We start from the raw sequence: 14,961 nt of genomic DNA on the forward strand, positions 1-14,961 counted from the left end.
TAAAACGCGTTTCTTTCTATTTTTTCGAGTATCTATCAGTATAAAACGATAGAAAAAAAAAACACTGACTGTAATACATTCCTGGTACATTTAAAATGGAAATTAATTTCTAAAAACTGCAATGTTCGTGCGATTCCTAGAATTATGTCAGTGTCGTGACGTGATACGAGAGCTGAATATCGATTCTCTTGCCGGCCGCTAGAGCGCACTCACGTCAGATTGAAATAAACATGGCGGCGCGATCAATGAAGTAGTAGTGTGTAGTGAAATCTAGTGTAAAAAATTGATATGATGAAGCATTGTGGTGTTTTTGTGTGTGGAGTTATATATTAAATGGGCCATGGGCAGAGGCCAAGAGTTGTTGGACGCTGCCCGCAAGGGCGATGGGCGGACTGTTACGAAAATACTTACACTAATAACGAAAAGGAGTGGTCCATTTACGAGGTAAGCCCCTTGATGTTTTGCGAAAATTCTTTCTTTGCTGTGATATTTTCTGATGTTGCTTTCAAGACTCGCTTACCAGTAGTCGTTGCCCACCTTTTTTCTGCTATTCAAGACTAACAAGAATCGATGTTGTCTTTATAAACAATAGGCTCTGACAATTGTTAGTAGTATTTTTTCCATGTTTACGTGCTTATCACACAACGTCGTCTTGATAACGACTAACTAAACGACTTATCATGGGTTCTTGTAAGTGTCGTTGTGTATTTAGAATAGATTGAATAGTACCTACAGTATTAGTACAGATCTGTTTAGAATATAGGTTCCTATATAGATACCTACTTGGATGTGCCTCCTTGATGCAGCGGCAGAATTTATTGAAAACACCAATTATAGGATTGAAGACAAGGCTAAAGCCATCAAGTTTATGATCTACCTACTGGTGAAACTGTAGCATGAGCATGTGTGCATCTTACAACCTTAATATCTCAATTCCTTAGTGATTATACCTACCTAGTAAGTACCTACGTATTTATATAACCTAAAGTAGTCTGCTTATTAACTTAGCTATCCTACCCATAGTGCAAGCAAACCTGCTGCGTAAAGCCAGGTATGTACGTTGTGTAGATAATTAAGGATTCATTTTAGGTATTTAGGTAGATTCACGCACGCGACCTTACCTATTAGTACCTAGGCTAGCTGCTACTGGCCTAACTAATGGAATTAGTTACTAGTTTACTAGGAATCGAACAAAGTCTTTTTACGCTGTTATTCGCTTATTTCATTAGCCACACCTACCTACTTCTATTTGTATTACAAATTACCTATTACTTATTTGTCTTAGTTAAAACGTCATCCATCATCTTTGAATACTGTTACTTTATGTAAGTACTACTTACTTACTTAAAGTTCTAAATTTTTCAGGGCAGGGGTCCCTAAATTTAAAATTTTACAGTAGGTAGGTATTTAAAATTTATCTTAAATTTGCAGTACGTATTTACAGTACTTACATACTTTATATTTATATCCATGTGTGTATTCAAAAGTTGATGTGTTCGTTAAAAAACATTTTTAGTACCTACTTACAAGTTTTTTTTTGCTGAATTTACCTACCTTTTGTTGAATGTACGTGCCAGGGCCGGATTTAGAGGTCTGGATGCTTTGGCTTTGGGGTAACTAAGTGGAGAGATAACAAACAATTGCAAGTTAAATGATAATAAAAAGTTATAAAATAATTTCTGAGATTATACCAACATGTTACATATCTATTGCGTTTAATTACTCCTAGCTCTTACTGCCTACTGCCTACCTAACCTACCAATAAGTAACCATAATGAAAGCAAAACTTACATAGGTACAAGTTTATTTTAGTCGCCAGACTTCCACGCAATTCGCCACATTTGTCCCCTGTTTTACCACCCTGTATTAAGTTCCTGTTATCTATGTCTCAGATATCAATCACGCCGTGTTTGCTTACTTTCTTCGATTAAACAGAGACGGCATCAAGGATATCTGTAACATAAAATCACAGAAACTTAAACAGTGTCATGAAACAAGCCCGTAACCTCTTGGGATATGTACTTACCTGTGAAAATAAGCTACAAACTCAATTGTGGGTCAGGCACCTACGTGTCTGCTTTGTGCCTTCTATAAATACAGTACCTATTTTGATACTAACGATCCTCAACTCTGTAAGACATGCAATGGTAATTACTGCCGTCTAAGTCTAAGAGTACAGTAGTATCGTTTTCTTCGATCATTTCATTACATTGTATCATTCATTATGTCATTCGATTGCCATTACGATGCCTATTCGCTTGTGGGCTCATTCATCATATACCTATCTATTAATAGCTTAGAGGCTATTTAATTATTACACAGCGGTGAAACAAAGTTTTATGACCAAAAGGCGAATTGTGATGTCATACGCTAGTCATGAATATCTCTCCAAAAATATTTCTTTCGCGTTTACTTAGTAATTAATGACTAATCATCAGTTGCAGACTTCTGGCCAAAGACATTTTTTTAAATATGCTATTTAAGGTATCTACTTTTTTCTGAACCCACCCCAGCAAAGGTGCAAGATAAGTGGGAGATTGAGATTGTTTTCTAAAAAGTATTAGGCAACACTAGTACCATGTTATTCTGTAGTCACTAAGTATTAACTCCACCGTGTTGTATTATTTAGAATGTATGTTGTATACTTTTTTGGAATCGGCAAGCTGAAAAATAACCAATGGCTAATCAAACAAAAATACATTAGTATCGTATTACGGATACTGATAAATTATTAAAACATCGACGTAATTTACCGTTGTCATCGATTAATCCCCACAGTCTTATGTCCAATCGGGAATTTCTATATTTTAGAAAACCATATAAGAAACTGGGGAAAACCATTGCTCATGTCGCACGGAGTTTCCTTGATGCACACCTACTCTACTCGCTTCGGTCTAAAACCTACTCTTACTTATTTCATTATGGCGATTATCCTTTGATGACCAATGAGACCATTCTTACGTGTATGAATCTAAAGTAGAATCGTGATTGGCACGTACGCACTACATACGTCATGTAACTGGAATAAATTTACTTAATTTCATTTTATGTATCATTTTAAGAGCTTAATGTTGCTGATTCATTGAATTAATTACCCCATATTTTCAAACCTATATCATATGACGACAGAACGGAAAAACGCGTGGCAATCCTTTCCATGATCGTCTGAAAAGCTCGATAATAAATCAAAAGTAAACGTCTAGTCGTCTTCCGTCAAAATTGTTACTTGGTACGCAGTTGCTAAGCGCTGCTGTCTATTTGCATTCTGGAGTCTACCAAGGATGCCGTTAAATGCATCCTAGAGCACTGTTATGGTGCTAAAGTTACGGTCGTTGCTCGTGCTAGAGTGGTGCAATGTCTATAAGGAATCTTAGACACGTCCCGTGCTTACAATTATGGACACTCGGAATCTCCGTAACCAACATTTTAACGACTTCCTTGTCCTATGCGCCTTCGACCTAGGTCGACGTCCTGGTGTCTAGTCTAGCTAGACTAACTAGGTGAACAGGTATTTTTCGGAGAGGTTCATGCCGTTGTGCGTTGGCAGCTTTTACTGCATTATAGAAAGGGGGTGAGTTGCCTAATGGGCGATCGGAGGGGCGGTATTTTACTCATTAAGTAAAAGTACTCTCTTATCGAGCTTACCTTGAACTTCGGTCGTAAGGCACTTGTCCCACCGTCGACGATGAGCGAGAAGCGAGCAGAGCGAGTAACTAGAAACGAGTGAGCGAGCAGTGAAAAGCAAGTGTTCGAGCACAACGGGCGATTACTCACTCCACTTGCTCGAGCCGGGCGGCCGCCAAGCTAACAGCGCTGAGCGAGTATCGCTGAGCTAGTTTTATAGCTCAGCGAGTTTTATAGCTGTTGTCGTTGCGACAAAAGATGTAAGAGCGAGTTCTCGCCGGCAGTGTGAACCGCCAGCGATCAACTATTAATATATGTGTCTCTTTTACTCACACAGGATCTTATATCTTTTGTTCGTTTCTTGAGCGAGAAAATAGTCGATAGCCAATCGTTTCCTCGCCGGCGGTGAGACAGCTGCCTTTAGGGCAGAAAATTATTTATAAGCTATCTGAATTTTTCAAAGTTTCAAATAGAACAAAAGAGAAAGGCAATATAGAAATCGCAACGATCTGCTTTAGTTTTTTAATTGACTTTTATTAGCAAATAAACGCGTTACAAAGTAAAAAAAAGTTTAGCTTTAGTACTCACTCAATCAGTCAAATTAACATGAAAAGAAAACCAGCCAAGTCCGTATCAATATTAAGTTTTGATCAACCACTACTCGTGAAGCGTACTAGCTGTGACAGTTTTCGTTATAATTACAGCTCCCTAGTACTAACAGTCTCTATGCTAAACCGCAGACGGACGGACGCACAATACGCATATGGCGAAGTTATAAAAGTTCCTAATCTTACGAAACCTTAAAAATATTACATTTTTAAGATTTTTCTTGGTTTTGGGATTTATGATTGCAGAATTGTATCTGTCAAGTCAACGATAGCTAGTTTCCGTTACTTTATGTATGCCTGAAAGCCGCCTAGCTTTAATGCTACATTCAAATGAAAGTCATGGCAAGTTAACTCTCATAGGTTGGGTTTATATCAATCTAACAGAGTGGTTATCTATTTAAGGAAGTAAGATAACTCGAACCATTATAAAATGAAGTGTTTGGCTAGGAGCCAGACACCAATCGATGTTAAGGAACGTACGTTGAACTTTTGTCTGACTGTCTGTCTATACGTACCTGTTCACCTACATATTTGTATGCAGCACCAGGCATTGAAGTTGCCGGGATGCCTGGGATAAACGAACATTGGCTGCCGAATGCCGAAATTCATCATCGTCATCATCATCATCATCATCATCAACTGGTTAGCAGTTTATACAACAGGAAAAAGGATAAAAGTGAATCCGTCGATCATGCTCACACACATACGTATGTCCATTAAACGCTACGCGCGTGCGTTCGAGACCTTGTGGGCTTGACACACTTATTTTTTGCCGACACCGCATATCATGAATACCCTCCGTTGCTTTGTATACGAATACATATACATTGCGGAGCGTGTAACAAATCTAAGGTGGACTAACTAAGATCGATCTTGTTCTTTTTCACACCTCATTTAAAATTAACCTGAGATCTAATTAATCTACATTAACAAGGCTCGATTTAATTTCCCCTAAGTAACGGCCAGCCAAAATAAACAAATTAATCGGATAATAAGCTTATCACCGACCCATTTCGTCTGTTGTCGGGCTGTTAGCCTTAATTTGTATAATAGCTCCTAATTAAATTGATTTAGTTCTGCACGCAAGCTTTTGTTTGACACGGCATGATAACTAGCAGCAGAGATTTATTTGATGTGAAGTTTTGGTGCAATAAAAAATATTTTCATATTTGATGATTTCAGCCAAAAGCATCATCTAGCCGAATAACGTGTATCTGACTGATATGCTCACGTCCTCTTTATAACCAGGTGTATTTGACATTAATTTAGTTGATTCACATTTGAATTTTATTTGAATTACTTCTTACTTACCTAATTATACGTATTATTAAAAACTCGCTAATTCACCAGCAAATTTTGAATCTCATTATTTATAGATGGAAATTAATGTCAATCTTTTACCTTTCCTGTACATACAAGACATATTTTTTTTTTTGTGATAAAATATAATTTATTTACACATATTCTATAAACTATACATAGAAAGATACATTAGAAAGTAATAACAAGACATATTATTGCTATAGTATTTCCCGCTTGAATTACATACATTTAAAATAATTTATTGAATCAGGCGTTACTTTGCGGACGTCCATATCAATACATAACAATATATATCAATATATATCTTGCATAAACTTAGCTATCATAAAGTTCGCGAGTGAGCAAAGAAATTATTTTAGTTCATAAGCCTTGTTTATTTTTGTAGTTTGAATTTTGATGTACTAATTCTGTTGTAGAATACTCGATCGTAATTTTCTATCCACCTTCATGGCATCCCTGTGTTTGTAACTTTGTAAGTTGATGATCTGCTAATGGATTGCAGATATCTTTTAGTTGCGTAATGTTTATTTTATCTTTAAAGTCTAAGCTCTTTTTAATTATACAATCGTTTAAGACCGTGTTGCACATCATAGCGTAGATAATCCAAGAACAATAGTAAATGTAGTCACAAATGTGGTCTGCATCGTCAAATAAACAATTCTATCGGTGATTGCACAAAGCACTGGTGAGTGACGCGTGTGAATGAATACATAATTTATTATTTTAGTGTCACAACTGTGACAAAAATATTAAATCAATATTCATGAGGACCAGATACATATTTTGTTTAATTAAATGGGTGTGATGTAATTTAAGATGATAAGAAACCAGCAGACCATTCTATTTAAATGATTCATCGGGATTTCCAGTTTTCATATACTAATAAGTTTTAATAACTTTTGATTGATACGTTCAACGTTATTGTTATGGTTCTATTACAGTTCACTTTGGTAACCATAATAGTTTGTTGTTGAAATTTTTCTGAATCATTGACCGTTTGAAGTGATAGTTTTAGTCTAGCAATAAAACAATATCTCCGTTGACACAGTTGAAACGTAATTTGCGACTAAATTAGACCACTGGCACAACTTCCATAAACAGTTAAGCACTCGCAAAAAAATACCGCAACCAAAAGTTCTAAGTGAAGCGACCTGTTGCCTCTATGATTCATCGGCTAACAGTCGCCGGTTTAGTCACTTTTGACCATCGAAACGCACACAACGCTCATCGTAAAGTTGTAAACATTTAGATCAATATTTTAACTAAAGATAACGTCCACGATCGGTTTTTCATAGAATTCAATGTAAAACAAAATATTTATCATAATACACAGTGAAGTGTTATAGTGAAGTGAAAATGAAATTAAGAATTAACATTTTCGAAAATAATAATGTGTCGTTTAAAAACATGAGGAGGATGTTCAGGTTTGTTATTCTAGTACATATTTCAATTAGCTCCAGTTGTTTTTAGAAGTGAAAGCTGAATAAAAAGCTATTTTAAAATATTTTACTTTCTGAATGGACTATCCTTCACTTAGCTATGTAGTTTCGTAATTCAGTTTGATTACATTGAATCTATTGAATGTTGACAGTGCGCGCGTGGTCTCACTGTGTTACTTCAATATTTACAATCAGGTCGATAACATCTGTAACGATAGACCAAATTGTTTGTATTAATGAGCCATGTTTATAGACGACATCGCGTTAAATATTCAACGGTTTTAGTATGTGAGGGTTTTTATTTGACTTGATTTCTTTCTTCAAGCACACTTATTGTTCAAAAAGATATGCCAGGAAGTTTTTTGATGAAACAATTGTTGTCACTGTTTTATGCTTTCTATGAAGAAATATTGCGTTTGGATTGAGAACTCACGACCCACGCCCAATCACCACTAATAGTCTGCCGACGAAGCCCATTGACCTGCCTTTGTTGGCACAATGGGTGTTGATAAAACATCCAGTCTATTTCGCGGAAAGCTATTCCTTGTGCACACATTGAGGCAGAGTTTAAAATAAGTTTGAAGTAAAAAAAGGTTATGGCACCCATTTTGTTGATGGTACGTTATGTGCCATCAGATTTATAACTAATACCTAGTGGATACAAATTATTAAAAATATACTCACGCGTAAAGTTAAGTTTAGTTTACATTGCTACAGGTGAAAATACTACACTACTTTATGAAACTATCAATTGTAAGTAGGTACGTGCTAAACGGAACCGAGTATTTTTGGATATTTTGGTCTTGGGACAGGTGCCTATCTGGTATTGAGTTCAATGACAACATTTGAAATCTGGGTTCATTTTGATGTCCAGACAGTCAGGCCAGGCCCCTATACTAGAGTGGACAAACGCCGATGTTTCCACGGAAAGTATGCGTAAAGCATTTTCACATCGCAAAAAAGGCCCTATACTGCAAACGTTTCAAATGCTACAATCCTACATAATTGTCACTTCTTTGTATGAGAAAGTTAATAACTAAGTATGTTGATTTGTAGCACTTGTAATTTTTGTGGTACAGGGGCCAGGCCAGATTTACTGATACATTTTTTTACACTTAATATTACCTCGTTTGTTGTTCCTTGATATCGATGACGAATTGGCAGCAATTTTTATTCTGACTGGATACACTTTATTTCTATCTGTAACTTGCGCAACGACATTTTCTTCTCAGGAAATGATATTGTTAACTTAATATCTCTATCATTTCCCGGGTTAGATAGGTTCCCTACTTATTTCTAAGATAAATCTTATGTTGATGCAGCCGATTTCATAGTTAGAAAATAATATTTCTGGGAACGTAGCGGTTTCAGTCGAAATCCATTAAAATAATTTTCCTACTGGCACTGTAAGACCCGTATAAGATCTGGAGTGGTAAAATCATTATTGATAGATAAGGGTTCGACAAGGGTTTGACGCAAATACATAATCCACACTTGAAATTTCATGTTTATAATGTCTGAACTTCTAATTCTCCAGTAATTTAATACGTTAGCCAGCTTTGTTCAAAAGTATTATCTAAATATAATTGTTTAATTTAAGAGTAGGTATGGGTTGCTTGGTGTTTCCGTACTATTCGCTTTGATCTGAATATAACTTCATGTTGGTGTTAAACCTCTTGTGCAATAAACACCTTTCTTAGCACTCAGTCGTCTACACCTAGACCCGTTTGTTGGGCTAAATCACAACGCAATAGTTGTTTCCGAATTAGATCATTTGCTTGGTCCAAATCGGCTATCTTATCGGAAATTTTACTATCACACTTATCTTTAGAAGTCGATTACTTCAGTCGTGTCCAATTAGTTAGTCTTCTCTTTACTTGAAGTTTTATTATTGTTTGCTTTATAACCTGTTTAGTTATGAGGTTCTACAAAACTTCCCTATGAGTCACGGCTACGCCATCCCAATAGTCCCTTGTCACCCAAGCTAGAAGGATGTCGTGTGTTATAATTTATTAATTGTTAATAATGAATACAGTAGAAAAAACAGTGAAGTGTTTCGGTGCTGGCATTCGCATTGACAAAAGTGCAGTGCGTATGCTCTCCTTTAAAAGTTGGATTTCTGGGAAGCTAAAGAAGAAATTGTATGATGTTGATAGGTAAGAATCTACAGAAAGATTATATCTAGCTTCCCTCACGTACTTGTCATCGTATCGTCTTCAACATGTTTGTTGTTTTTGTCGTTATTTTAACTCTTAAGAGTATTGTAAGTCTTCACGTCTTCCGTAGTGTAGTTATTGTTTTGTGGGTTATGCAAATGCTGAAACAATGTGTCTCGCTTGTTAATATTTAAAATATTTATGCCTCGCATCACTGCCTCAGCTTTTATCATCTATTTCCCCATCTCTACTGTTTCAGTTATCTCTAACGACAAAATCAAGAACCCACAATTTTAAGTTTACAAACTTTATATTCACATTAAATAAAAACAAACTCGTTCTAATATCATACTCCGATAAATTACCTAAATTAAATCCACAAGTTGTATCGGCCGAAAAGGCTTCGCTTCTTGGAAACTGGCCAACGGCGAGGCTTTGACGGTTTGCCCGGGCAACCACATCATATCCGGTTGGGGAAATATTTAGTTTTGCCGCTGTGGTGATACTTTTCGCTTGCTTTCAAAATATTTGATGAAATCACGGAGTAGGTAGTTCACTTACATCAGTACTATTATATCCATCGTTAGTTGAGATTTTATTTCAATTCAGTTGGCTTTACGTAAAGTAATTTTATTTGCGTCAGCTAAAGGACGCTTCTTTTGTGATTCAAAGGTTTAATCAGTTATTATGGCTGCAAACCCTACACGGGCGTAACGCATTTCCTTGTAATAAAATAGCAATTGCAATGGCTTATATATTTAATCCTAAAAACATTTGAGTCATTTGCTTTGCAGTACCTAAACCTAATGCTGCTAAAGTCGCATAATATATTATATTCTTTTCGCTTTATTATGCGGGTTTTAATTATGTGTTTACCTATATGAAACATTTTAGCCTTACTTATCTTAAATGCGAAAGTAAGTATTTCTGCCGGTTAACTCTCGCTTAAATCGCAAAATTGATTTAAATGAAATTTGTTATGAAGATAGTTTGAGTTGAGACCTTTGGAAGAACATAGGATAGTTTTTATTCCCTGAAAATTGCATAGTGCCCGCGCGCGGGATGGCTTAGTAATAAACGGATATTTGGCAGACGAACTTAGGGGAAAAAGCTTATTGTGCACAAAACATGAAATTAAGTACTTAAAAGAAAACGGTAGGACATCTGAAACGAGTTTTGCAATGAAAGTTTAAAAGTTATTTTGATTAAAAATTTAAAAAATATTAATTGTCATAATCTTTAAGAGTACCGGTTTCGCGAGTCTCGTAGTTCATTGATTCCTCTGCAGTTCTAGTTCCATCAGTTCAATAAAATGTTAGTGAACTTGCTTCTATTCAAGCGAATCGGTCAAATAATCAGGTTCGAAAGACTCGCGCTGCTGAACAAACGTGATACCACAGAATATATAATAGTACTAACGTGATACCCTACACTTCAGTCTACTCGTGATGACGGTCACTTGACTGCAGTGTGTGTGGCTGAAACGTCGAGGTATTACTCGTTTTGTTAAGCGTGAAAAGTCCCGCGTGCTATATTGGTTATAAATACTCTAGTTATCAGATATCTCCTTAAAAAACCGCTGAAAAGTTCTGCAGCCACACTACCTACCCAATACCATTGAGCAATCTGGGCCAAAGCTTGACAAAACATGCGCGTTAGGTTCAGAGCTAATTTGCCAACTAAAACTTTAAAAAAAATGTTGAGTTTTCTTCATACTTTATTTTACATTCCACCTGCGGATTTTGTTTATTCAGCTGCTCTATTTCTTTGCGGTAGGTAACTGTATTTTATTACAGAAAGTCATAATGAAGAAGCGCATGGTTAGTTGCTAATACTGCTGTTCAAATTTAACACCAGATCTGCACAACGTTCGCTAAAGCTATCAAAAGGTTATTGACACTGCACAAGAGGTCAAGGACGTCTCGTAAAATTGCATTTTGTATCTGGTAGGTTATAAGGTGCCTGTGTCTACCTACTAACTGTAAGCGTTGCTGTAATATGGATTCTGTGAAACGGTAGTTATGTTGTTTTCCATCATGGGTATAGGTAGGTAGTGCCACGAGAGTTGAAGTGAATGTTTACACAAATACACACCCAACTACATGAAGAACTGATTGCATTAAAGTAGAATGAATGAAATAAATGAGTGAATGTAATAATTGCGATGTCATTACATGACATCTTCTTGTGTGCGCGACCTCACTATTTGTGACCAAGTTGAAAGTTCATTAATCACTACCTACGGCAACACTAAAGACTATCTAGGTAGTTTATTTGCAGATTAAAGATAATATTGTTATACATTATTATTATTAGAGACAGTAAAGAATGCGTGAGTCTTTTGAGTATTTATCTAGAATTCTAAAATTTCGGGATAAATACTCAAAGGTGAAAGTAGCAAACAAGTTCCATCGATTGCTGAAACTTGTAAACGGTATTTTCGTCACTTCTCTCACAGGCAGTCGTGGCCGAGCGGTTAAGGCGTCTGACTAGAAATCAGATTCCCTCTGGGAGCGTAGGTTCGAATCCTACCGACTGCGGACTTTTTGCATTTTTAAATTTCATTTTTGTTTGTTTCAGTTTACGAAGAGGCGCTGGCGTCAATGTTCAAGACGATAATGGGTACACACCACTTCACCATGCATGTATGAATGGCCATAGGTGAGACATCGTTTAATGCTTGTCATAATATTACGATAAGGATATTATTATAATTATTACATATGCCTAGTTGTTTTTTATCAGCTCTAATGAATGAATCACGGTCATACACAACGTAATTAAGATGAATGGAACGCCACTGATTTTAATTTTAATGTATTCATATTATTCGGAAATGAATTCTTTACGAGTTAGGTAACCTTGTAAGTCTTTACTTTACGAAAAAACTAATACTCAAATCTGGAAAACTCATTTAAACACAAAATGAGGAGAATTCGTGCTTGATTATATAAATATCATCCTATAATTCCCAGTTTAGATTAGACCTGCAAAAAATCGTGCAATGTGTATTAAGTGTACACTGCGAGGCCGTAAAGCCGGCGAGTCGAAAGGCCAGTACAGATGGACTCCATTCCAGCTGCAACCTGCAACGTAACTGCCGACTGCACATACATTTCAATTGCAGTCATCATCGAACTGCATCAAAAAATTTATTGGGCAGTCGGCAGTTGCGGTTACCTACGTTGCAGTTGATGGCTTCCCATTAGTTGCCCAGCATGCAGTTTGCCCCTTTTGTGTAATAAAAAACTTACACGATTTTATTACATTCTGCCATTTTTTTGTATGGCATTCTCCTGTACTTTTTATTTTTTTAGGGAGATAGTCCACCTCCTGCTATCAGTGGACGCGTCGCCATGCGTTGTAGACAAGAAGGGGGCGACCCCCCTTCACTTGGCAGCTTGGAAGGGGGATTCCACCGTAGTTTCAATGCTGCTTGGTCATACAAATCCACCAGTCAACATCGACCAAAAGGTTAGTCTCTCAAGTCAAATCTTTAGCCAATCACCTTCGCCACAGCTCGAACAGCATTCTGAGCGTGCTGGCGCAGCGCTGGGATTCGCCCCTGCTGGAGCGCTGGGCGCAGCTGCACGCGCCCGTCGCCGCCGTGCGCTTCTAGATTCTAGATTTTGTGTTGTATGTTACTAACCATATACTTAAGTACTTGTAATCTAATACTATGGATTTTTAGGTCCGATTTTTTTTATTTGAACTTGAAAAGTATTGTTATATCTACGTAAAGTAGAGCGGCCACTATATTATAAAATTTGAATGGCACCCAATAATACATAAAAATAATACTATTATAGACAGAAAAGTACATTATATTCAATACAAGATATATAGGAGTGTGAAGGAGATATTGTGAGCCACTGAGTCGCTACATCTCTTAGTCTTAGTCTATCGAGCGCAGTAAGTACTAACCTACATTTTAAGAAATAACACAGCTGCTGGTATAGTTAATTATGTCTTTAACTGAAGTTAGGTACTTAATACCGTTATATAGCTGCTTCTTGTATCTTCCATCAGACAAACGACCAAGAAACAGCACTAGTGATCGCAGCACAGTTCGGTTTTGTGGACGTCGTCACGCGGTTGATAGCTAGAGGAGCCGACGTGACCCTGAGGAATAACAAGGAGGAGAGCGCTTTGGACCTCGCGGCGCAGTATGGCAAGTGAGTAGAGTTGTTTCCCAACCAGAGGACATTATTTTCAAACGCCCGCGGAATCACAATCGCTTGCATTTCGCTATCAAACTTTACAGTTATAGAAAGAGGGGATGAATGCGATCTCGAGCTCCCACGCATTTGCAATTCGGCCTCAGGCAGTGTCTGCCGCAGTAGCTTTGGTTTCCTCGGATAGCGGTGCCCTCATAAAACAACGATCAATGACGTCACTATACGATTGTCTGTGAAAACAACGATAATGTAACTAGTGCCTCACCAGCACTGTTTTACCTCCGCTGTCCTACGAAACCAGAGATGGATGGATGATTGGTCGAGATGATGTGCTAACCAACAAGTACCGATCTGGGAAAGTTCGGTCTTGCACGGCGCAGACTAGCACGTCTTATACCGTGCTTTGTATGCAACGAGCCGGTCCTGATGCTTGCCAGTGTTTTTAGTGTAGTAATTCGTACAAAGAATAACTCTAACAAAGTACCCTTCTTGTAATTAGAGCGTCTTAACAACGAAATAAATTATAGACGTATTTGTGGTCGTCTGTCTACTTATATCCTTTCAATAACCAGTTCATATGACTGAGGAACAAATGAGATAGAAAGCATTATTGATGTTGCATTTTTTTTTATATCTTCAAATCTCTCAAATATGTCTGAGGCTTTTCATGATATTGTTTAAATCCACAATTTTTCTTGAAGACTCCATTTTTATATCAGACTATATATTTATCTATGAATGTCCTACTCCCGCCTAGCGTAAGAACTGTGTGTATATTTTGATTTTTCGCCCTAAAAACCTTAAAATTACATTATTTTCGAAAACTGAGTTTCAATACAGTTAATTTAAGAACCTCATTTGCTAACTTTGTTAACTCGAGCAGGCTACGTCACAAGTTGCGCAATAAGCTGCCAAACTTCGCCGTAGCTTTTCAAGTATGCTTCAAGTAGGTATGCCAACTTTGCTGAAAACACATAACGTTCAATATTGTTGGTATTAGTGAAGGTATACTATACATACATAAGTAATAATAATCACTTTGTATAAACGTAGAGCTTTTTATTGGACCTCTCACAAAGTGGTTATATTTTGAAACGTGAAATTAATACGACATTAATCGACTTCAAATTAAATGAAACTATAACTTTTCGGCCAATATTGATTAAGTTTATGTATGTACTATAAATGGAAAAAAAAAAAAAAAAAAAGTTTTAAATGCTTTATTATGCTTTAGCTGCCTAAAACTTACGATTATATGATCCATTTTTACACCATTTGCACACATTAATTAGTGCGCCATTTAAACGACGTTTTATGGATTTTTAAATGAATGCCTGCTTGTTTACAATAAAAAAAATACGATTGATAGGTTTCTCAACGTTTTCCGTGACAAATATTTATATTTTTTTTGTAAAAGCTATATTGTCCCTCGGTTTTACCCGATGAACTACTTGGCTACATTATTCCTCATTTCTTAGTATTTGACGTCAATCAAGCACTAATTTGTCATTTTATATAAACAATAAAAGTGTACAAAGTTCAAGTACTAGTGTTTTCTACACATTTTCCAACATTCAATGCTATACTTTTATGGTTACCTATTGTTATTCTGTTAATTTTCAGCATGCCTCAA

At 36.6% G+C, this 14,961-nt stretch overlaps 1 protein-coding gene and 1 non-coding gene across 4 annotated transcripts in view; both read left to right on the forward strand.

Moving 5' to 3' along the window:
• The first annotated feature begins 56 nt into the window (after nucleotides 1-56).
• LOC141435754 (uncharacterized) overlaps nucleotides 57-14,961 on the forward strand; it is a 130,320-nt gene continuing 115,415 nt past the window's right edge. Inside the window, exons 1-4 of one of the 3 annotated variants that reach the window (XM_074098544.1) lie at nucleotides 57-444; nucleotides 11,731-11,811; nucleotides 12,468-12,624; nucleotides 13,180-13,325. In XM_074098544.1, coding sequence (XP_073954645.1) covers nucleotides 341-444; nucleotides 11,731-11,811; nucleotides 12,468-12,624; nucleotides 13,180-13,325 — 488 coding nt within the window. In that variant the 5' untranslated portion in view covers nucleotides 57-340. Of the gene's footprint in view, nucleotides 445-6,743; nucleotides 6,980-8,863; nucleotides 9,151-11,730; nucleotides 11,812-12,467; nucleotides 12,625-13,179; nucleotides 13,326-14,961 lie in introns of those variants that run through there. The other 2 variants (XM_074098545.1, XM_074098543.1) reach the window with 2 other exon arrangements.
• Nucleotides 11,609-11,690, forward strand: TRNAS-AGA (transfer RNA serine (anticodon AGA)). The gene has a single exon. It is a non-coding gene; the product is annotated as a tRNA-Ser (tRNA).

This window comes from Choristoneura fumiferana, chromosome 15, assembly GCF_025370935.1.
Source record: "Choristoneura fumiferana chromosome 15, NRCan_CFum_1, whole genome shotgun sequence".
Taxonomy (NCBI): Eukaryota; Metazoa; Arthropoda; class Insecta; order Lepidoptera; family Tortricidae; genus Choristoneura; species Choristoneura fumiferana.